Source organism: Thunnus maccoyii, chromosome 3 (assembly GCF_910596095.1).
Source record: "Thunnus maccoyii chromosome 3, fThuMac1.1, whole genome shotgun sequence".
Classification (NCBI taxonomy): domain Eukaryota; kingdom Metazoa; phylum Chordata; class Actinopteri; order Scombriformes; family Scombridae; genus Thunnus; species Thunnus maccoyii.
In genome coordinates this window covers 3,198,447-3,224,799 of record NC_056535.1, presented here as the reverse complement: position 1 = coordinate 3,224,799, position 26,353 = coordinate 3,198,447, and the positions used below count along the sequence as shown (strand labels likewise).

General features: G+C 37.8%; 1 protein-coding gene across 1 annotated transcript in view; it reads right to left on the bottom strand.

Moving 5' to 3' along the window:
* LOC121893948 (copine-9-like) overlaps positions 1–26,353 on the bottom strand; it is a 165,554-nt gene that overhangs the window by 137,796 nt on the left and 1,405 nt on the right. Inside the window, exon 2 of the mRNA XM_042406165.1 lies at positions 7,555–7,595. Coding sequence (XP_042262099.1) covers positions 7,555–7,595 — 41 coding nt within the window. The remainder of the gene's footprint in view (positions 1–7,554; positions 7,596–26,353) is intronic.

Sequence of the window (26,353 nt, the reverse complement as noted above, 5' to 3'; positions counted from 1 at the left end):
AAGCGAGGGACAGTCCCACCAACATCATTGTCAGTCGGCACAGCGGTAGATGTTCGACTTCAATCAAAGAAATATGTAGATTTAAGAGTTGTTACCTCTGTAAGCTGATTTAAAACAGTCTGTGTAGCCTTTAAATCTTGCCCTGGCCTTTTTGTGGCCATTTATCTGCAATTTTTGTGGCTTTGACAGTGGATCTGCTCTGTGGCCAGCAGTAAGAGTGTAGTTGTATAAAATTAATATCAGCATTCAACATTTATTAATATTTAGTATAATACTAATCACTTATACGAAGTTCTGGTTCTGGCCATCTGACGGGTTGAGTCCAATATTCTCTCTGTTTTGGTCTCCACCAACTCCTGAGAAAAATGTCTGCCTCTCTAGCTGCTAAATGCTTCACTATGTTCACCAGCTAGTTGATAACTTTCTCTGTCTGCTAGGTCTGGGTAGTATAGTGCACTGTGGGTTTCTCTAAGCTCAGATGAGAGTGCTGAGAGTGAACCAAAAAATACTTTTGCAGGCTTTAAAACCAAAACAATGAGCTGAAAGACACTAAAGTAGAGCTGAGGGGAGCTGCAGAGTTGTGTCATTATTTTCTGTGAGTTTCTCACTATGAGTGACACTTTTCACATTACACATAGTCATTTAATTCATTATTTCATTAATTCTTTAAGTGCATGTTAATTGGCATTATATAATTAACACTGTTAATGGTAGGATACTGAACAATTCATGGGGTAACTGTATATTTAATAACATGACATTAAACATTAAATTAATTTTCACGTTTGTCTGATGATATACAGTGCATTTTTTCTGCTAATGGGTTCTACATATTTATAATGCTTCACCATTAAAGTCGTATCCTTTGTTATAACAATTGGAACCACTTCCAAACTCAAATAGCCTATTTTGGATGGGTAACATGTATTGAGTACTAAATTATGAATAAAAACCTAGTTGTCCATTTAAGTAAGTTGGTCTGCATGTGACCTGTGTGACGACCCCAGCCAGTTAGCAATCAGTCAATCTGTAGAGAATCAATACAGAATATTACCATTTATCGACTCTGCCTCTAAACCCAGTCACTTATCTACAGGCATGGACCTACCTGGTGAACGGGTTCACACGTTTATCAGTAGCTGTCAGTGCTGTGTGACATTATCAGTGTGTATCGACCCCGTCCTGTTGTGGCCTGACACCTGGGTCAGATAGAGGGGTCTAACCAGGGACATGAAAGAGCTTAGGGGGCATTGTGGCCACCGCGAGTCCAGTTTCCCCTTTTCCCCCGGTAGGGAGGAAGAGTTTGAAGTTCAGTACCCCTCTGACACAATCATTACCCTCCATGATGGCTCTCAGCCTCCACCCAGCTCAGGAAGAAAGACTAATCTATGGGATGCATCAATAAAGGACCCCTGGCCTGCTGACTGACTGTGTGTAGGAGAGTGTGTCTACTGTCATTACCTAACTGTTAGTAAACCCTCAAACACAATCTGTCCAACATCTGCAGCTAATTGCTTTCTAATCCTACAATAATATTCAATATTCTGATTTTATAGCTGATTATTATATTTAAAATATAATTATATTGAATTTCTCACATACTGTTATGTATATATACATACATCCTTGCATCTAACAGTGTCCAGAGATACAACATCCCAGTAGGCTACACCAAAGGGTTTTTGAATATGTCTTTAAAATGATGTGCAAAGATGATGTTAATCCTAAACTGAATTAAGTGGCAGGACATAAAACAGATAAGTGTCAGAATCTTTCATTTAATGGTTACTGAAATTTAGTTCATGAATGAACATCAGCACATTACAAGATATCCCTAATCCTCACTGATGGCAGTAAAGAATCTCCTTTCTGCCTGCCTGTCACTGTTTCTAATTCCATAAAACTCTCCAAAATGATTGTAATAAATGTTCAGAACAGTTGACACTTACCTTCTTTACATTTTATATTTTTACATTTTACATTCTTATATGAGGCACTCTTTTACAAAATCAGAAAGTTTACTTGAGGCTTTTGGTTCCACAGGAGCTTTATCATAATTACTGATTGTTAAACAAGATGAGAAAACTTTGCCTCTAATCTGCAGATCCAAATCTGCAGACTGGCATTAGATAATTAGGCTTCTAACACAAAGATGTACTTGTGAGAGTTTGTTACAGGGCCGTGAGATTAAGGTTCTGTAAGGTCATCGCACACAGAAACACCACACTTGTCAGTTTTCAGAGGTGTGAAATCTTGTGCGTCAAACAAACATTGTTTGGTTTGAAAAGCTGCAAAGGAGAGTCTCACATAAAAAGAATAATAACTAGATGCTTGTTTTCATTTAAAAGTGCTATGTCCATGTTTCAGGTGATAATCAGTGACCAGTTCCACATGGAACAGAGCAGTGGTTCTTACTGTAATACTGATTCTGATGGACCCCCAGCACTGCACAGCAAATAAACCAAAATGAAAGGGCCCTTAAAGTGACATCTGCATTATTACATCATCTTTTTGTAAAGGGGCCCTGAATGAAAATCAAGTTTTAAGAACTTTATTATTTCAGTTTATATTGCACTTACATGGTGCACATTCCGAAAAGAAGTGTGTGCTTAATTCGTATAGAAATGCACAGTGTGAAAAATGGTTGCTCAGTAGGGATCCTCTGTTCATTTTGTAAAGAATTTGAACTTTATTGAGATAGTTAATCCATTACGATGTTTTTAGCTATGCTAGTATGCAATGATGGTTGCTTGGGCAGTTGGTCCACCACATTGGTCTCAAATTAAATGTCTCAACAACTATTGAATGTACTGAAAGAAATTAAATAAAGACTTACATGTTCATCTCAGGATGAATTGGGATATCTCTGGTGATCTTCTGAGTTTTCATTCAGGAAATGAGCACCGTCATTTGGTCAAAAATTTAATTTGGTTTATGACCAAATATATACAAAACTAAGGACATTCCCATCAACCTCAGCTGTACTTTGTGATTAATACTAATAAGTAAATGTTAGCATGGTAATATGCTAAACTGGTGAACATGGTAAATATTATAGCTGCTAAACATCAGCATGTTGTGCTGTGTCAGCAGCTTTGTTGCATGGCATACCCCTCTCTATCTCCCATTGTTTCCTGTCTGCCTCTTTACTACTGACTGATCAATAAAAAGCAAAAATGCAAAAAAAAAAAAAAGTCTTTAAAGAAAAGTTGTATTGTTATTGCTGCTTGGTGAAGCAGTGCAGATATTTCAAGTTAATCTTCATATAATGCAATTGAAAACAATAAAAGCAGATATTAATGTTCTATATTATGATAGAACCAGTGGTTGGCCAAAATGTAGGACAAGCACAATTTAAACACTGATATACAGCATGCTGTGCGTTAAACAGCAGTAATGTACGGTGTGGATGACTTGCATTAAATGGGTCAAAAAGTGCAAAAAAATTGCTAAAAAGATTATATGAGTATCCACTTCAATATTTGTCCATGTCTGTCATAAGGCTGGTGATGTAGTATGAGAACACGTGAGGTGCTGGGTATCTTGTGCCGGTGGCACTGTTGCTTAACATTAAGACTACATTTCCCAGGCACACTTTGCTTCCTGTCTCCCTTATTAGACTAAATGTGTTAGAAGTGATTTTTCAATCACTTTCACTCCCATTTTCATCTGTTGCCAGGAACTCTGAAACAGCATTGTGTCAGAGCTTTTTCTGAAAAAGGTTTTTGTGTCAGAAAGCGATCAAACAAATTTCCCTGTGCGAGTCCCTCTGGTACACAACAGCATACATCAACAGCATACATTACACCTAAGGGAGGTTTAAAGTTAGAGTGCCTGCTTCACACCCAATTTTTTTTGACTTGACTTTTTGGTGTATCGAGTAAAAAGTAGCACAAGCTCACATGTGTGTTTGGTTTTTTTTTTTTGTCAGGTTGTAGTGTACGACTAATGTTCAAAGAGAATTTCTCATCTTTTGGTGATAGTACTGCGTGTGCTCTGACACTGAGATCTGAGTCTTCTTCATCTGTGCTACAGAGAAACACAGTCACTGTGGAATACACCACCCAACAGCACTTACACACACACTTACTATCAAACATCTGAACAAGGACCACACAGGCCTGCATGGACACACTAATGACAAACACTCACACAAACTTCAAAGCCATTAGGACACTATGAGCACCGAAAGGCATGTTACTGTACTGTATATTGGAAGTGCAAACTATACTTTACATACAACCTAGTGGCAATGTAGAAAGTATAGTTTGCACGTAATCACATTCAGTATATCTGATTTTACTACTGATCTTTTTCTAAAGCACACGACTTTATACAGACAGGTGACAAATGACAGCAAACTGCTACATCAAGGCTGTGTTAACACTCACTCCTCCACAGATAGCTTCTATATTGTGAGCAGTAAATTTAAATTTTGAACACTTATGAATCATCATTTTTCATGATCCCTGACAGCTGTAGAGCTACATGACTGTATTTTTTGCATCCATAAAATATGACACATTGCATTGTGGGATTGTTAGCAGAAAGTATAAAATGCCAATGGGCACTACTTTTTCATTCTAGTGTGTTCATTTGTGAGAACAGTGTATAGTGGATACATTTACACAATCCAGAAACTCAAACCAAATGGAGAGTCAATATTATACACTATATAGCAGTGGTGGAAGAAGTATTCAGATCCTTTATTTAAGTAAAAGTACCAATACAGCAATACAAAAATACTCCACTACAAGCAAAAGTCCTGCATGATAAATTCTACTTACGTAAAAGTACATACATATTATGAGCTTGATGTAGTTAAAGTATTGCAGTAAAAGTAGTGGCTGATATATTATTATATATGATTATTAATATATTAGATCATTAGATTATTAATAGTGAAGCATCAGTGTTAGAGCAGCATGTTACTGTTGTAGCTGCTGGAGGTGGAGCTAGTTTACACTATTATTATTATATACAGTTAGCTAGTTTAGTCCAGTGGTTCCCAACCTAGGGGTTGGGCCCCTCCAAAGGGTCAGCAGATAAATCTGAGGGGTGGTGAGGTGATTAATGGGAGAGGAAAGAAGAAAAAACAAAGTTCTGATACACAAATCTGTTTTCAGTTTTTGGACTTTTTCTCTAATCTTTGATTTTTGGTGAAATATTGGATCATTTGAACATTTATTGAAATGAAAGCATGTGAGAAGTTTAGAGGGTTTCATCTTTAACAATGTGTTGTATTTTAAAAGCTTGTCATATTATTCATTGTGCCAAATCTTCATCTGAAAAGTAACTAAAGCTGTTAAATAAATGTAGTGGAGTAGAAAGTACAATATCTGAAATGTAGTGAGTGGAAGTATAAAGTAGCATCACATGGAAATACTCAAGTAAAGTACAAGTACCTCAAAATTGTACTTTAGTACAGTGCTTGAGTAAATGTACTTAGTTACTTTCCACCACTGCTACATAGTAAATTGGGAGAGCCAGTGTGTTAGAAAGGTGCTGGTCCAGCATGAGCCTCCAGATCAGCTTCAGTGCTGCTTGGCATATATTCACCAAGTCTGTGAACAGCATTCTTCCCTCATTTGGTGTTTTGGTGATGGTGGCAGATAAAGCTGTCTAACAGACTGTCTACACCCGACACATTTCAGCCGTGTTTCTCAGTTGTCTGTCTCATGTGCATCTGACACACTTCTATTTTAATCAACACACAATGTCTACCAGCCGCATAACAGTCTGAAGCATGTTACACTTCAAGTCTACTTTCTTCTTACTTGCACACTGATTGTACGCAGGGCTGTGAGCACTGCCAAAATGCTTCTAGCACACAGCAGCAAACGCTTGAAGTGTGAACACTGGTGCAGGACTGCAGCTGCTGTCGTGCTGTTTTTGCAACGCAGCCTGTGCAAACAAGGTGTAACACATCTGTCAAAATCTCCCACAGGTGCTCAATTGAGTTGAGATTTGATGACTGTGAAACCTACAGCGTATAATTCACATCATTTTCATACATATCAACCCATTCAGTGAGCCCTCGTGACATGTGCTGAAGAGTCTGCATTTGTTGTGTTTCTCCATTCATTTATTTTTATCTCCTCAGTCTGTCAGTCTGTATGTTTGAATGTGAATGCCTTCCACACAGCTGCTGATACCTGTTCATTTCACAGAGATAAAACTATCGACTTACAGAGATTTGAAACTGGATTTAGATTTAGATAGTGAACATCCAATGTGCTGTTCTAATTTGAAAATGATATGGTGTTAACTGTGGTAATCTAAGCACATTTCAAGTCTCTGCAAGATGTTTTTTAAGTCTCAGACAAATACAAACCGCTGCCTACCTGGATGGTAAGAGAACACCTTCAAAAATCTGTGATGATTTTATTTGATTATGGAAATTGTCAGCAGTAATCTTCAGTAAATCAAACAAGATGTAATTTAAGATAAATAGGCTACAGTATGCAAAAACGTCAGTATGGTCCCTTGATAATAAATCAAAGAAAAGCATAACACCTTGAAACACATTTATTTAAATAGACAACATTTCAATCCCCATATGATCTTTGTCAGGGATCAGATGTTGTCTATTTAAATAAATATATAATTTGGAGTGAGTGAGCAGGTGTTACTCCTTTCATCAGCTGTTGATGTTGTATTTGTAATAGCCATAACTACTTATGTTGTGCATATAGTACTGTTATATAATGAAATAAAATATCATTCATATGAATGATGATAACATTTTAAGAAAAACTCAAGCACATGTGATGTAATAGCATGCAAGATGAGGATGATGATAAGGATGAAGATTAGGATGATTAGGATGATAAAATGATAAGCATGGGATATCTGTCTACTTATGAACTACTGCATTTATCCCTGCAGAGGAAGATAATCTGCCTCAGACTCGCTAATCAAGCAGAAACCTTTCTTGACAGCTGTGTTATTTATTTTCTATCAACTTTTGTCATTGTTCTTTCTTTTCTCTGGATCCCCTGTTCTCTCTCTCTCTCTCTTTGTCTCTGGTCTCTTCTTCCAAGTAGCTCAAAGTGTTGCACTAATCACAGTAACTCTCTGTTGTTCACCACTCACTGCTCCTAAAGGTTACTGTACCTCATTGGTCAGTTGTGCTTCAAACACGCACATACTCTGTTAGTGTGTGTGTGTGTGTGTGTGTGTGTGGGGCCATCAATCATTTCGTGTCAGTCAGGCACCAGGGATTAGTTGCCCTAATTGGGAACAAACTTGATTGAAAGTCTTTGCCAGTTGACCCCCCGGGACGCAGCTTTTCATTCACTGTGCTGTTGTATTGTGTCTCTGAACGCTCTGGGAGACTCGCTGTGTTACTGCTCACTGATGCTTGCTGTGCACTGATAAGGTGTATGAAGTAGTGATTTAATAATCGCTGCATGAAATTGAAAACATTTACTTTGAGTTATGTGTTGCGCAGCAAAAGAGGCACTAGGGGTGTGAAATCATTTCAAAACTGAGATTACAAACATGAGAGTTGAATTTGATTAGAAGAATGAATGTAAACATAGCAGCAGTTACCTGGATCTGACTTAGAAAAGGTGTCCATGTCCAACAGGTTTCTGCAACAAAAGAAAGAGATTGTTAGAGGTTGACAGAGATAGTTAGAGCAGATGCTTTTGTCTGTGAGGTTGGAATGATTTTTGATATAGTTTCAGTCACTCTAAATGTATTGTAATTATACTGGGATGTAGCTATGCAGTTAAACAATCACTCGCCTTTATCGGGACTGGCCCATTTATTAACTTCAACATTATAATGACAGCATTTATGTAAGTCGCAAAGAGGTCAAGTCCATAGATGTGTCCCAGCTCCATTCTACATTCTAAGCAGGTTGTGAGTATGTAGTGTGTTCACACTGTAAAAGTGACTAAATAAAGTATAGTCAAATTATCAGTATGCAGACTAAATGGAAACATTACTAAAGAGCTGGTGGCAGCGGCTAGACTTTACAAAAAATCGTGAATGGTGGTGAAACAGCTCTGCAAAGATTGTAGAAAACAAAAAATACAGGTAAAACTTTACTGTAAGCCACCTTATTTAGCATTTATAAACAGTATATACACAGATAATAAATGGTTTATAAGACACAATAATGTAGTTGTAAGCAGATGTATTATTAATGTATTTGTCATAACTGAAGCTGGTGTATAAACATATAATTAATGACAATATAGATGATATATAAAATATAAGAAGTTATGATTATTGACAAATACTGTACATTAATAAATACTAAAAAAAGTCTTCATCTGCTTATAACTACAATATAGTGTGTTATAAACCACTTATTAAATGTTTTTATACTGCTTACAAATAATAAATAAGGGGAATTAAAGTAAGGTATTATCAAAATGTCAAAAGTAAACATTTTATTAATGTCCAATTGTGCACATATTTTATCTTTTCCTGTTAGTATAACATTGGTTTCTGATACACTCACTGTAAAAACAATATACTATGATGAGTAGTGTGCTGTATAGTACATATTATATACTGGGGTGTCGTATGGCATAAGAACACAGCATGTCATCGTTCATGCATGTTAACACATCACATCATGTGGAGTAATACGACACATCAGCATTATCTCTGGGGTGACCAGATGTCACAGGACACATGAGACAGTTCCAACCTTAAGTTCAGCTTCCTGGTATCATGTGGATTCGCTGCAATAAATACAACTATCATCCAACATACTAATTATGTAATTTGATTAACTGAAAATTTGTTTGGGAAAAGTAAAGTAATTACTTTAGATCATACAGAAAGTAATATCAACCAAGACTGGTTCTGCATTTTTATCAAATCTTGTGGCCCTCGCCTATGAAGGGGCCCTGTGTCAAAATCTAGTTTTAACATCTTTATTATTTCAGTTTATATTGTGCTCACAGTGCGCATACTCCTTGTTGTGTTTACCACAAAATGATACACAGGGAACCTGGGGCCATGTATGGTTTGCTGGGTGCACTGTATGTAATAGGAAATTGCAGGCAGTCAATAAAATTATCAATAGGAGCCCAGCAGCACATTTGTGCCACAGGGGCCCCTGACAGGTTATTCAGGCTATGCTCAAGGAACCCAATGTAAAACACATCCCTGTCTTAATAGTTACAGACTTAACTTCATATTCAAATTAAGTTATCCTGAAAATGTTTATATTTTTGACATGGCCAAGAATCAGTTCGTAATGTATATTAAAATATAGCTGAGCATAGTAACAAAACTTCTTGCTTTGTTCCACTGGTGAAACTAATGTAATCATGAGTTAAAAGGGATATATTATGCTTTTTCTGGTTTTCTGTTATTTATATCCTGTTCTGATGTCAGATGTTAAACATGGTCAACGTTCCAAAACTTGAGGTTAACGTATGTAGAAGTGCTCCCTGCAAGTCAAAAGCCAGGGCTTCACCCTGCTGTTGTTTGTGTTGTCCACTCATATTTTGGATCAGATTTCGGCTACAACATGTACGGATGTGTTTGACAAGTTGACATTTTGAGTAAAGAATGAGAAAAAGTAGTGAAATTTTACTACTATAGTTTATTTCATGGTTTGTTGACGAAGCCTCCCAAATGTCCGGAAGTAGGCCGTGACACAACTTCCAGAAGCCAACCAATCTGAACGGAGTGGGCTCATCAGGACAGGGGCCTTAATGAGACGGGAGCTAGTTAAACTGACAGCAATGGCAGACCTTTCAGAAACAGTTTTACTTTTTTCCTTGAGTAAGTGCCTGTGCTATAAGCATGATAATGCACTCTGAGGTGCGCTCATACAGAGCATAATGGACCAGGCAGAGTCTGTTCTCATCATGGTGCTCATACCTCACCCAGTATTTTCTTATATCAGGACACTTAATTCTGCCATTTTAGAAAACAGCACAGCATTTCATCAAAAACCTGGTGTATTCCTTTAAAGATGACAGCCTCCAGCTTTGTGACTACAGTACACAGAAACGCCACTGAAAGCCATGCAGCCCTCCTCACCTACAGGCGTTTGTCTTTCACCAGCCTGCAAGAGCAGCTTCATTTCCTTCCCTCTGTGCAATGAAACACTACACAGTCAGTCAGTCCACTGTGTAAATTGCATAACGTGGACACCATTTTCATGTGTTTTTGTCACTGGATTTTTCCTAATTAGCTCAGCTGTCAACAAAAAGAAAAAAAAACTTGAAATGCATGTGTTAAGGTGCAAACTCTTGCTCCCTGGTCAGTAATATTAAAGCTGACACATAAAAGCATTTCATGTTTCTTCATTTGGTAGCTGCAACAAGGGAAATGAATCATACAAACACACACAGACACAGAGAACAGCATAACACACAAGCATCAAATCATTGCTAGGATTACGACCCCATTTCCTCCTAACAACTTGACACATTAGTGCGAACTGACTGTGATAACAAACACAGTGTTCAATAAAGAGCTGAGGAGAGGTAACTGACAGACTGAAACATTTCCCTCTCGAAGGCTTGTAGCTGTCAAGGTGATGAGAACCGAGTCAGAGTGTCTGCAGGGAGCAGCAGAATGTGCATCTTCACATGTTCATGCTGGTCTGTTCGTGTCTATTTACAGTATGTTCGTATTCATGCGTGGGCATCAGTAAAGTAGCCCTCGCCTGCCAATATGGTGACAGTTTGTAGTGCTAAAACCCAGGAGTGGTAGAGCCATATGGGTTCCCCACGCAAATGCTTTTATCCTACAGGGTTTACTATTTTTTAGTAAACAGTTTTCACCTTCTACCGAGAAGGACCAGATCCTAGAGAGACAAAGTTTTCAGGTTCTGTCCAGCAATGAGAAAACCTCATTTAACAGCACATTGAATCTGTGATGAAACTATTATTACTAAAAATCCATTCCTGACATGTTGCAACATAAGTATGCTGTTCACTCCATTTTACTTAACAGTGATTATACACTTTTACAAAGCAATTTAATAGTGTTGTTTATTCAGTATTTATATTTTTAGCAGCCTTTAATGAACACCATTTCCCACAAGCCCAAATCCGTCACTGTTGAAATGTCACTAGCTTGACAGGCTAAAAATACTAACTGGCGAGCTATGACAGTAACCTTGTCAATCTCCATAGTCCAGACATGCTGTAACAATAGCACACCTTCTTACTTTTTAAAGATGATCCTTTAAAAATATAGAAAGAGGAGAAGATAGAGATAAATAAGAATAAGAGAGAAACAGGTTGTAATGACATACACACACACTTTCTCATTCAAGGAAATGAGAAGGTGTGTCCAAACTTTTGACTGGTACTGTATAGTAAGAACACTACTAAGCTGGACAATTTACATGGGAGCTGTATTGATAGTAATATTACTGAATTCTTCAGAGTAGCTGGTATTTCAACAGCACAAAACAAATTACATTCACCTCCAATGTATTATCTAAAATCCCACTGACATTTGTAACAGCACCAATAACTCCAAATAATTCCTAACCCAACAGTATGTCATGTTAGACCATGTCATATGTTTAGATATGTGTGTAGTTGTTTATGTGATATTTCTGTTTTAGCAACCTTTAACAAACCCCAAAGGTCAGAGCTTAACAAAAAAAGATGAGCCCTTTGGCTAGATGAGAGACGCTGTGGGTTCAGACATGTCTGTAAGAACAGCAGGACTAAGAGGACTGAACAGTGTTGAAGTTTTTAGCCAGCAGAGATTACAATTAAAGATGTAGAAAACTGACTTTAGACAGGAGTTTATGAATTTTATTGACATGAACAAAACTAAGTTACAATGACATAAGGATCCGCGCTGTCATGGGAGTTGTAGTTTTTTGTAAGAAATTAATCGTTGTTTAACTTTGTTAATATCACCAATGTTGTTTCAGCTTTTAAAAGTAAGTGCTATAGTGGATTTGTCTTAGAATATAACCCAGGAGAAAGCTTTTTTCGGAAAGCCAGAGGAAATAAATTCTGAATGAGAGACTGCATTGAGTTACAGAAGATTGAAGAAGAAGAACTGCTCGGCTAGGTATCTTGTGCTTTGTATTGTGTGAACTGACACTGCATCATTCATCATGTTATTAAAGTGTGCTGATTTATGAATAAAATGTGTATGTATTATTTCTCTTCATTTACAACAGAGCTTTTTCTTATTGACAAAAACACAGTACAGAACTTCCACTGGAAATCTGCCAAGATGATTGTGAGCTGACTTACAGAATGACCTACAAAAAGACGTGTGTTTGTTCTATATTAGGTATACAGCATCACTGTGTCTGTTTATTACTGTTGTCAGGTGATTACTGGTTAAGCCAGATATATGAATGTATTTGTATGTATGTATGTATGTATTTAGCGCCTTCTCTTATCAATTTGTTTATTGCTGTTATAAATATCCTTACAGCGTGTGTGTGTGTGAGATGTGTGTGTGTGTTACTGTGTGCCTCAGACTGCTGGCTGGTACATACAGTGTATCTGCAGGGAACTGGAGACATTTCCTGAGGGATTTGCTGCCAATTGTTTTCCTTTTAATGCTTTACCACGTCATCCCCTTTGCATGTTGCAATGTCACTTTTATTTACAAGGTTAGACACGTCTTATATAATGTATGCTCACACTGCAATACTTCAACCATCAAGCTGCTCCCCTAGTGTCTTTCCAAATGGAAAGACACTAGGGGAGATGTAATCTGTAACATACAATGGAATTCAAAAGTAACCCCTTCCTGCATTTATGGAATTATCAGGCTCAAATTTTGATTTCCTAGATACATTTTTCAATTATTTTCCACAAAGTTGCTTGTTAGCAGGGTCTCCACTTGAGTAAGGCGACATCTCCCATGTCTATTAAAACAAGGAGCAATGAACCACTAGAGAGAACAAGCAGCTTTTCTACAGAAATACCAAAATAATCAGATCTGCATACGACTAAGCCCGCCGTCTTTCATCTGAAAACTATGAAGGGTTTTGTTTGTGGCTGCACTTTTATTCAGAGAAGAGAGAATCTGCCTTATCTTTGAAGCTTAACTTCTGTGAGACACTAATCTTATTTAGGCGACAAAGCTATTTGCATATAATGTGGCCTTATGCTTGAGACCTTCAGGACATGATATGGGGGAAGTTGGGTATCCAATCAGAGCCCTCCCCTGCTGTGAGTGACATTCTCCCACTGAGAAGTCCTGGCTCCCTGTGCTCACTGACCTACCTGGCATTTCACTCTGAAAGCACCGCCGATGTCACTTTTTAGCATCAGACCCCCTCCTACACTGTGCAGCCATCACAGCAGCAATGCAGCTCTTAAATGCCTTCACAGCACCACAACACAAAACTCCAGAAACTACTGACACTGAGCTTATACTCTTACACTTATGATCTTATACTCATACTTCAAAGGCTAATCTTGATCATTTTTAAGCTTGCAATAGATGATATTGGGTTCTTAAGTATCTTAAAGAAAAATTCAAAACACCAGACAAACCAGCATTAATTAAAAAGTTGGCAGTTCTATTCCCAGTCATTTCAATGCAAGACATCTGACTTGTTTGGTCAAATGAAAGCTACAGTACTTGACATTGACATCTGACAGATCCCTCAAATCACAAAATTTCCTTCCATCGATTAATCTACTGATTATTTTCTAAATTAAACATTTAATATATAAAATGATGGCAAGTTCCCAGATCCCATGACTGTGTCTTCAAATGACATTTTTGTCCTATCAACAGTTTAACACCAAAAGATATTTTATTTACTATCATAGAAGACAAAGAAAATCAGAATGTACATTAGAATATATAACTGAGATGCTACAACCAGTTACTATTTGCAATTATATACTTAAACAAACTACTCAAACAAGCTGTTGTGGTGGCCTAATAATTAAAATGCATACCATATACTGTGACTGCAGCGTCCCTGGTTCAGTTCATGTGTGTGACTAATTTCAGCTTAATCACAAACTCTGTTTGTGTCTCTCATTTTCTGCCAGACCCCATTTTTTTCTTTTGTTGTCTCTGTACATTAATCAAGTGGAGTCATAGGGATAGCTGCATTTCTTATGCTGAAGCTGAAACCTTTTCACCCTAAGAAGACCTTAATTTCACTTCAGTTCACCCCAAGTTTGCATTACCTGCAGAATATCTGTATAATTTTGCTCCCATTCACATTTTTCCATTGGCTTTGCATGACATTATGCCTCTACATATCTAATAGGTGTGTCCCTTATGTTGCAAGGCAGACAATAAAGGTGTAGAGGTCAGGGTGGTGGATGGGCATACAAAAGACTCTCAAGCAGGAGGGAGGAGTTTGTGTTCTATCATACACCAATATGTCTTTTTTTTACCCATCACCATGATCTTTCCACAATCTACTGTCTAGTTGTCCCTCCCAGATATTGTAGAAATATAAACTGGTATATAAGAACATAATCCCATTGAACGTTAAAAATGTTATCTTTGAACGTAATCCATAGTTTCAGAATCATCCAAGATCTGTGTGTTCTGTCTGGTAATAGACTTGGTTCAAATCATCAACAGTGAGCTAGAGGGACATTTGGGGCACTGTACCACAGTCAGGGAGTAGATCATTAAAGCTGCGCTAATCAATATCTTTATATTATGGTTCAAATTGTGAAAGGTGTCACTTGTAAAGACAGACCCACAGAGAATGATCACTAAACTCTGGAATGCTCCTCAGCTCTACAGAACCTCTTAGCATCATTCGACTCATTGTTTTTGTTTTACAGCCTGAAACTTCACTGTTTGGTTCAGTCTCACCTCTAATATCAATTTCGTTTTCCAGCAGCAGCAGGCAGCTGTTTTCAGTGAAAAAGTTAGGATAAACCCACTGTACACTACCTGCCCAGCACCAAACACTGAATAAAGTTAGCGACTACCTGGTGAACATAGTGGAACATTAAGCAGCTTAAAAGTCAGATATTTTCAACCGGACGTGGTGGAGACCAAAACAGAGCTAAGAGGAGAGAGAATATTGGACCAGTATTTTATCAGGTGGTCATTAACATGACTTCAAATGGATGCTAATGTTGCTCTGTGTCTGCTGCATGTGTTAATAAGCAATATTTGTTGTAACAAATGATATGCCAGATGTCAGATGTTTGTAATATGTCAGCTTGTTCTGCTGCTCTCAAGTTATGCAAAAAATCAGTTAATGCAGCTTTAAATTCCTTTAGCCTGTATCTCATAGTCGTGCATATTTTCCTGCCACTAGGGGTCTCCCTTGAGAACGAACACAAACACTTCTGTTTGTGATTCACTGTAATGAAAATGCTCATATGGACCTAAAATTATAAACTACCTGGCTAACACATCTATTTTAGTCAATGCCAGGCATTAAGGAGCTAGCTTCATACTTCTGGCATCATAACAGTTAGAGGAGCATGGTTGGAGGGGGGATGTTGGGGTTAATAGGTGCTTTGCTTGCAAGAGATGGAAGGTCATTTATTTCCTACTGTTTCATCTAAACAATTGTGTGCCAGTGGTAATCACTGCAGACTCCAGGGTGGCTGCCACGCTCGGCTTGTCTAATAGGATCTAGAGGAGCAGCGTTTGGGTGGCAGGCAGACATTCTGCCACTTATATAAGACAGAAGAAGAACACTGATTCTTTCCACAGTATCTGACTGCCTGTCTAACCCACGTACACGCTGACATATCATCTGACAGAGCTGTTAACACAAACCTGAGTCATTTTTCAAACATGGTCTCTAAGGTGGAGCCTCCATATTGTCATTAACAAGTGATCAAATCAGATTTATGTGTTTACACAGCAGAATAATTTTCTGTCATTGCTGATTTCTTTTAATGCAAAATACACTGTCTGACAGGTTCGGACACAGCAACAAGCTAGTTAAATACACAGAAAACACATCGTCTTCATCAGAGAGCTCTGATGAAGACAAATAGCTGAAAGTAAGAGCTGTTTTACTGCTGTCTTTTATGCTGCCTGTAACCAATCCAATTTTCCCAACATATTCACGTTGCTAAAACTGTTTTTATATACCACTGACGGTCTGATAGTGAGGCAAAATCCTAGTTTTATCTGTCTGATACTCACATTTGCTCCAAGAGAGCACAAGTAAAAAGGTAAATAACTGAAGTCGTCTGTTCTTCAAGAGCCAGTAACTATCCATCTCTTTTTTAATATACACTTTTATTGTGCAAATTTAAAATAGCAAAACCTACGGGGTAGGAGCACCTGTGCGCTGATTGAAAAGGATATCTAAAAAATGCCACTGTGTGTGTGTGTGTAGACAGGAGACAAATTAATTCACAAAAACAACATGAATGTTGAGATTGACAGTTCATTCTTGACCTTGTAAAAAAGCAAACAATCTAAAATCAAGGACCGCTTATTGAGTAATGGACCTTTCAACCAAATGGACCTTTCACCAGCAGATATGGTTTGCTCACTTGTAGACGTTCAAACTATTATTCTAAGCACTTTTAAGACTTCTTGTCCATATTGGCTTACCTGACCTTGGAAAACAGTAGCATGTCAGCGTGAAAGTGGACCTTGAGTTGATGTTGTTTTGTCATCTGTCAAATGTAAATGTAAATAGAAAAGGTACTGGTACTCTTTTAAAGCCAAAGATTTCTAACTTAGGAATCCTCCACTGGGTCTATCAAAAACAGCCACTATAGCAGACAGCAATGCACACCTGAGAGAAATATGTCATTTTGTTACATCAAGTCCAACTGAAATTAAATTGCATGATTTTTGCCTGCTACTTGTCCTGTACTCAACATTGAGAAAAAAAAAATCAGAAATCAAAAGGGGAGAAATTTATATTTTATATGGTGCCCCCTATTTTTGCCTCAATTATTAATTGAATTGAATTAACAATTAACTAAAACTAACCGAATATTGTTTTTCTTCCTCTACATAGTTGGAGAACTTCTTTCCATAGCCAATCAAATCTTTGTACAAAGGAGTAACATCAGCGTTTGATCAGTCACACTGAGCCTGATAGCATCCTGCTACACAATAACCCACATTAGCTTTCCCGCTACTTACTCTCCTTATCTAACAAAACAGCATGTAAACATACCTGCAAATGTCAGTTCTGACCTGTTAGCTGGTGTGGTCCTTACTCTTCAGTACCACTGCTAACAACACACTGTCTGCACATGACTTGTAGCTACAGCATAAGTTTGTTTACTTTGTCTCTGTTCCATATGGTGTAACACCACCACTCTGGCAGCCTGCCAGCTGCTGTCAATCAAACACAGACACTGACACACCCCTCCAGTTGGCTGAGACAAAAAGGATCATTGCTGGTGTTTCCCTAAAGACATATAATCTTATATGTAATAATAATAATAATAATAATAATAATAATAATAATAATAATAATAATAAAAGCTATTAACAATAAATTCAAAAACACATTGATATTATTTTTGGTTGCAAAAAGGGATGACTAACTCTAATTTCAGTTGGACTCAAAGAACATCAGCAGTGATGATAGTTGATGTAGACAAACTGACTTCCTAATTCAAGTTTTTGAGTTTTTCAGAGCAAAAAGCTTTTTATTTAAACTTGGAACATTGTTGAGCGTCAGTGGAGGCTTTCCTCTCCATGCTTTGTAGTTTTGTAGTTATTTTTTTACTTTTTATATTGGTGTAATATAACAACAAAAAGACATAGAAACATAAGACAAGGCAGTAGGACAGTGTCAGAACATAGAGACATTAAATACAAGGCAACAAAACAGTTTACATTGAACTGGGAGGCTGAGTTTGACAAGCTGTAGTTTTTGTGACGTGACATGTAGGGTTGGGTGAAGTATGTTTGTAAAGGGAAGACAAATGAGAAGTAACAAAAAAAGAGAAAAGATACAAAGTGGAGAGAATAATAAATAAAGGTAATAATAATAATTAAAGCTGCAAACAGTGATGAACGGGCCTTTGCACCTCACATGCGTCAGAGGGAGTGGCAGCCATGGTATCACTACGGAGGTTGGTTGACATAATTTAATTTGATAATGCTGCCAGATTGAAGAGTATCCTGATAATGACTGAAGCCTGAAGAAACCAGAGGGTTCATAAATTAAACTTAAGAATAGTTTATTAACGTAAAAAAATAGAATAATGTGTAAACATTTAACTTTGCAAACATGCTTTATATGCCCAACAAGTTAGCTTGCCTCATAACTTTTTGAAATAATGTAAATAAACTAAAAGCTGTGACTACAATCACATCAAATTCCTTTGGCCATCTCTCAGTTTTAGAGGTAGAAATCTGAGTAAAAAGTGCAAAGTTGTAAACCAGCCATTATGCTACATCTTTCCTCTTACCTCTTACTTGTTTTACCTCTTCATTTATTCATAAAATTTTACATATATGTACAAAATTTAGTAGGCAGATATAACATCTCCAGACTCTACAAAAAAAAAAAGTCTCTTGGAGCCTAAGTCCAACAGGAAGTCAGCAATTTTGAATCTACTTTGCATTTTTTTTCACAAAGTGAACCCATTGACAGGTGTTGTATTTTAACAAACTCCTCCTGGAGATTTAACTCAAGTGACTTCAAATTTGGTAGGTTACATCTAAACAACTTTGTGGTGCTAAATTGCAAAGCTTTTTAGTTTTCATGGAACACCCTTGGTGTGGCATGGCATTGTGTCAGACAATTTTGCCCAAAACATGGGGCATTAAACAGGAAGTTGTTGTAACTCATCTGTACATTGTCCAATCTACCCCAAATTTCTCATGTTTGATTAGAGTCCAGGCTTGAACACATCTACATGTCAATTTTGAGTCATAGTCTTAGTGCCACCTACTGACAATAGGAAGTTGGCCTTACATGACAAATGTCATGATATACAGCAACATGACATATAATTAGTGGGTATTCTCTAGCACCATATAATGGACACAGGAAGTGATAGTTATCTCCTACATGCAATGTCCAATATTCATGAAAATGTATATCCATGTCAGGTGCCCTCTGGTAAATGTATTCCTATATGGTGTTGCTCTGCAATAATAGCAGTTCGCCTGCGGCATAGTTCAGCTGTGGCACACCCCGACATACGTGCGAAGGAGCGAGGGCCTGATCATTGCTGCTTGCAGCTTTAATTCATTTTATTATTCATTTTTACTGACTACGTTATTTTAGTTCACATTTCACTAGATTCGCTAGTTTTCTTTATGAAACGACTCTAGTGTCAACGGGTAACTAGCCTTTCATTGCTACTTCTGCATAGTTTAGCAGTTCGCTTTGTGAGTCCACAGTCAAAGAAGCCTCATTAAAACGATGATGTGTGTTGACTGTTCCGCAGTTGCAGACAGAATGTCTCTACTAGAGAGAAGTGTCCGTGAGTTAGAGCAACTTTTTTGAGTCAAGGTTACTTTAGACGTGACAGGCATTCCAGCTGTAGCCTGCTAATGTTAGCACTAGCGTAGCCTCATCGGCAGATGCAAGAGTTTGTCCCTCTTCACCAGCCTGGGTTCACGGTTTACCCAGGGACAGACTCCGACATAGAGACTAATCTGAGGGTTAGGGGTAGGCGCAGTATCATCATGATGCTTTGTGCCCCTCAATTCCACTCATTTTTTTCCTCTTTTCCAGAGGATATCCACTTTCTTCACCAGTAACTCAAACAATGCTTTGCAGTAGGAAATGGGCGTGTACTTTGACGTGCAGGCAAAAAACTGCAGACTGACTGGCTGTTTTTGTGTTTATTTCTGCTGTGTGATAGGCTGTTAGATCTACCCATATCGAGTTAAAAATGTCCGAAGTTTATCATTATTATTGACATAACTTTTATTGACTGTTTTATTGCCCAGCCCTATGTGGATACACATTTTCATGAATATTGGAATTGTAGGTAGGAAATAACTATCACTTCCTGTGTCCAGTATGTGGTGCTAGAAAACACACACTTGAACCAGATCTGAGTGGTCATTTGCAGCTGCCTGCCTGTCTTACAGTGATATACTCATTCTGTATACAGACGTGACTCTTCCCAGCTCTCGCCTGATTCTCATTTCCCTTTTCCACTTGTGTCTTATCCATTTGAACAGAAACCTCTGTGTCAAGCATCTTAAACTGAATGGGAAAAGCAATCCACCTTATTACCACCCGCAGTGGCTTTGAGCTACAACACGAAATCTGGGCTGTTTGAGAATGAAACCCTAATGGAAAAAAAGAGACGTGAGAGAATAGATCTACTGGGACATCATGTGCATAGAGACAGACTGATTTATTTTTCCCTCAGGCAAATCCTCCTCATATTACAAAACAAGTTGACTTACTTCAAGATCTAAAAAGCAAGTTGAAGCAGCAAAGTCACACAGCAGTGGTGACTTTTAGAAATAAAGTCACATATTCACCTCCAGATAACCTCCCCTGACAGTACGCTGACATCCACGCAATAATGAGATAGTGTGGCTACATGAAAGCTTTTTAAATCATCCAAGTGTCAAGTATCTGTCAAAACACATGAGGCACCATCAGACAGGTAGGGGTTTTCTAAGACAGGGGGTGATGAAAGAAGCTGAGTTGGGAGGATGGTGAGGATGCAGCAGCTCAGATCAGGCTGAGTTCAGAGGTTGGTTTCTTGAAGAGAGGTAGAAGTTGTTAAAGATCTGGTATAATGGCCTTTTTTGATTCATTTTTAAAAATACTGAGTCTATTTTAAACGTATCTGTGGAATTTTATTCACCAAAAGTTTAGATTTCTCTAAATCTATCTTTCCTTACAGCCCAGATTCCCCTCTGTCCTCCAACAAGCAGCAACCTCCAAGGCTGAAAAATGAAGCTAATGTGGAAGTGCCAAAAACTGCAGTTCCTTGAATGGCCACATGAGGCTGTCTCCAAAAGCGAGCCATTCCCCATAGATAAACTATGTTAAAATGCCCAGAAATAAACACGTTTACAGCCTGGTACAAAAAAATGGTTTTGGTCTCTATGGCTAGTTTCCCCATTCATGACAACTGCATAGGCATAATTCACCTGTGGCTTGCTTCAGTAACCAGGCTTCATTAAACCCTCTTTAGCTCCACCTCTCTGCCCATTTTGGATTAACTGGGAGTTAGGCGGAGTCAGGCACTGCCAAGATGGTGACTGCCGGAGCCGCCCACTTTGAGTTTCAAAACTGCTCTTCAGAAACTAATGGGTGATGTCATGGTGGTTGCAACCATAGTTTTTACAGTCTATGTTTCTGAAGCTATATACATGAAATCTGCATTTTTAATGACCACCTACTCCAATTGGCAGGAGGTGTGGCCCCCACCTTCAGCCCCAGCCAATCGGAATACTACCTAATGAATAATGCAAGTTCCCTCACCTTTCAGCTGGAGATATAAGTCCGAGTTACGAGTGCACATGTTTTGAAACTTCATCCAAAGACTGAAGATGAAAAAGTAGAAAATCCTGCGGCAACAATCCTTGTTCAGCAGTCAGCTATAAAATGTGTGGAACACACACACAACCACTCCCTGATAATGGAGGGAAGATTGTTTCCAAAAATGAATTTCAGCCATTCCTGAGGTAAATTTCCATCCTCTGGAAGGCTATAAAGACTTTCTAGCGGCTGAACAACCAGCAACACTTCCATTGTCCTGCTTTGGTCCTCATCCGACTGCAATGCAAACTCTACAGAGGTTACAGCAGGGCTAGGCTCAAGCTAAAGCTTGTCTTCCTGCATATTTGATTTGACTTTCTGGTGTGACGTAGTAACAGGTCCCGCCTTAACAACACTCATTCTTGAGCAGCGAATTTCAAAATTTCAAATAACTTAAAAAGACTGAGGAGATAGAATTGAGTAATTTTACAGCACAGGAGGCCCCACCATCATCCTAATCCATCCCAAACATCAGTTTTCTTGTTTCCCACAATACCAGCCCTATAAGATGAGATGGAGTAACAAGATCATCACAATGCAATAGCACAACATCACAGTTAGAGTCCACCTTCAAAATCATACAGATGGTTTCTGTCACCAGAGATGTTTGACTCAGTTGGTGATACTTCTCATCTCAAATCATCTTCAATGTCATTAGAGAGCTGTCGGCCTAGTTATATGTCATATTAAAGGCAAAACAGTTTTATATCCACTTACTCCTTACAGTCTGTAAAGTCAATTACAAAATTTACAAAATTAGCCAGGCAGTACTATTGATTAGACAACATTATTTAATGAATTTACATTTAATCAGGAACCAATTACCTCAACAGGAAAAGAAAGCCAAACTTCAAGAACAATTAGAAGCTAGGAGCAATGGCAGTTGTTTGTTCTATAAACCATTTCATATAAATGGGCCTATTCTAAATATATATAAACTTTAACATTTTCATGATATCAGTATTACTGCCCTCCTTGTCCATGATTCAAATGGTGCACCCACACACAAAAAATTCATGAATAAATAAAATCAGCCGATCAAGGAGTATTTGCGGCCTCCCATGGTTATTACACATATCATTTCAATGTTTTATAATAGTATGAACTTGTCATTGTCAGCAGTAGCCCAATTATCCAAAACAAAATATTAAAGCTGCATTCATTAATTTTTTTGTTGTTTTTTGGCCAGTTGGGTGCAGCAGAATGACATATTTTCAGAGTACAAAGTTGATATAGCTAATGTGTTAGAAAACCATTTTATATTTACACATCCAGCAGATAAGAAAAAACATTATCATTCAATGTTCCCTCTCCTTTTAGCTTTGTTTTGGTCTCCGCCAACTCCTGCAAAAGAATATCTTGCTCTTGAGCATCTACTGTAAAAGCTTCACTATGTTTAGTAAAAGCTTCACTATGTAGCAGGTAGTGTACAGTGGGTTTATCACTGAAAACAGCTGCCTGCTGCTGCACGAAACAAGGTTGATGAGCGGTGAGACTGATGCAAACAGTAATACCAAAACAATGAGCTGAAAGATGCTAAAAGTCTCAAGAAAGCTGAGGGGAACTGAAACCAAAACAACATCATTTCACATTACAAAATTAATGTGATTAATGTGCCTCAAAATTAACTTGTCACATTAAAAGTGTTGGTCATACTTTGACCTATGCAGGTTTTTGAATAGAGAATCTGTAACAATCAGCATTCACTCACACAGGTTTACTTCTGCTTTATCCAAGGGGATGTAATTATTGTATATGGAATTTAATAAAACTATGAAAAGATGAACATTCACTCAAATAATATGCAGTGATAATGCAGCAGCAGTGTACAGTCAAATGAGACAAAAGCTAAAATAAACAAAGCCAATTTTTTGATCATTTTGAAACTAGTAGTCTTCATCTTCCCTGCCTTTTTGCCACATTACTGCTTTTCTTGGTGCATTACCAACACTTACGGATCAGTGGAATACCCAGTGCAGAAATGTGTATTCTGTATGTGTGCATGATACAAACAGAATGAACTCACACTCCTAAAAGCATTTCTCTGTAGCACTACAAGGGGTTGAAAATTCCACAGGGTATCTTTAAGATATCTCACCTTGTTGTTGTCATCCAGTATCCCGGAAAGAAGTGCCATCACATGACCACTTAAATTTAATGTTTACTATATAGGCAGTGTCTTCCAAGGCTCAGTCTAATGAGGTGAGTAGTGCTTCCACCTAAAACCGATCATTGAAAAGCTGAAACTCCTCTAGCTGTCAGTGTTTTCTTCAGAACAGAGTACATAATGAAAACCCAGAAATCTCAGCAGCATGCAGAGTAGGCCTTTCTCATGACAGACATTTTGACAGTGCAGGAAGTGCACAGGTGTCAACAATGCTGATGACGGCTCGTTCCATTTCAGTGTCCCAGCAAGTCATGGCAGTGAGCCAAGGTAGACCTTTCTCACAGCAGACATTCTGACTCGTCATAGCAGGAAGCACACCAGGTGGAACTGATAACATTAACAATGGCTCTGTTCCACTCAAGTGTCCAAGGAAGCCATACTGGTGAACCATCATGTACTATACCAGGGTCATGAATCATTAAAAACTAAATTGGATTCAGTCATCATTAATGGCATTAATTTCATCTGTGTAATAATAAAAATCAACAAATATGAGCTATTTCTTGACCCTGGAAAGTATTTGTAAATATAAAAGAATTTTAAGCTCTCAATGCTGGAGGAATTGTGGTGAAAGTTATGCATATTATTTACATATATTCTATTCATACAAATTCTGAAACAAATTTAGGTTGGAAGGATTTAAGTTTATAGATTTTTTAAAAAAAACAACATCTGTATTCAAAAGCAGAGCCTATCAAACTTGGAAAACCTCCAACCCGGACTTAGTCAAGATGGAAATTATTTACCTAGAAGCCAAAGAATCACAGCATTGAAGCAAATTACAAAAGGTGGAAAAAGACCAGACTCCAATTTAATAAGATGTGAAAGTATAATTCAAGAAGTACAATTTATGGAGACAGTAACTCACAAAATAAGAAATATGGAAGATGTGTTTGAGAAAAGGTGGACTTTGAGTGATGGGGAATTATGACTACATCATCAGAATGTATCAGAAGGTTATTTACCAGCTTGTCCTCTCTTCAAATAGGCGGGTGACCATGTTACTGAATATCTGACTACTTCCTGTAATTAGTATGAACATTGATGCATGCATACACACATATTTACACTGTTTGTGAATGTATATGTATGGGTAAATGTATATATGTATGTGAATGTACATAAATGTGAACAGTATCCAACTTGTGTGTGTTTTGTTGTTTGTTTGTTTTTAGTTCAGCTCTTTTCTTTTTCAGTGATTTATCATTTTGATTATACATTTTCCTTATCATGAACTGTACATGTGAAAACAATTTTGAAAAAATAAAGTATAATAAAATGTCTGCTCTGAAGAAGGTTCGTAGCAGGACCGTGGATCTGGATCATTATTAATGTTATTAATTACACCTGCCTTCAGCAAGTCAACATGTCTGAGAACATGAGTAAAGCCTGTTGAGTCATTGGGACTGACTGATAACACCTCTCTCTCTCCTATTTTCACAGCTGACATCCGAGTGATCTGCAGTGAGGATTCTTCTGGGGTTCACTGAGCCAACCCCATTCTGTCAGTGTTAGGGAGCTGAAACAGCCCCTCTGTAACCCCTCTGGACTAGCGGGGCCAGGGGATACAGGGGACCAGGAACAGCTTGTCACAATCAGTAGCTTCAGGCTCTCTTAGCATATAGGCATGACGCAGGACATGGAAATGCTTTTGTCAGAGGGGACACACCATGGCCATTATTTCCAGGTCTGCCAATACACCATCTCAGGCACAGTGCCAGTGGGTCCCTGGTGACTGTGACCCTAATTGTCTTTTTATATTTGTACTTAAAGCAGCATTAACAGATTTTGTTCATGAGACTGAACCAAAACAGTAAAGTTATGAGCCATAAACCCCAAAACAACAAGCTGAAATGCTAAAATGCTTTGTAGAGCTGAGGGAAACTGCAGAGTTCCATAATAATTCTCTGTGGTTCATCACTACAAGCAACACCCTTTCATATTTTACATAGTCTATTAGGTAAATATTAGTGCAACTTTAAAGCTGTTGCACACTGGATCCATCATGTTGGTTTTCATGCTGCTTAAAAAAAAGCTAAGGAAAGTACTGGGCTCACTAAATTTTGGCAAGGTAACAAGAGGATGGTGAGTTTCACTGACTGTAGGATAATAATGTTTTAAATTAATTTACAGGGACATTACATTTTTGTTGTATAGGAGGAAATTCAGAAGAATCAGCTTCAAAAGTTTTTCCATTGCACAAAATTACACGTTTGGTGTGCAACAAGAAGCCTGTCTCATAGAAATTACATTTATATACAACTAAATTGCAACAGCAAATACTTTTAGAAGGAAACATAATGCTGGCTGAATTACGTTTGTTTCAACACAAAGACAAAAAGTCTTCAGTGACATATATAAATGTAGCACCTCATTCATGAAAAAACATTGCCAGTGAACATAATCCAGGCGACAATTTTCAATGCAACAAACAAATGAAATACAACCGTAATTTCTAGGAGACTGGTTGGCAAGAAGCAGCAGAAAAACAAGGATTTACCGTCTCGGTTTTGTGCATGTAAATTCAGATCTTTATCACAAACAATTTACCAGGTAAAGTGATTTGGTTTCATATTTGCATAATTGAAGATTTTAAAACTGTAGGCAAAAAATCATAAAGCTGTTTGCCTAATGTAGCTGTGGGGGCTCATTAAATGCTGCTTAGGACCGCAAAAAGGCTTCGGCCAGCCCTGCAGTATACAACTTATTAAGTAGTTGTATATGAATTATATTACTGTTGTAATACTAGTGTAATTTAGCAAGAGCATCTTTCAAGGAAGAAGAGCAAACACGAGTGCTGTCCTGAAAACATACTTTTAATTCAT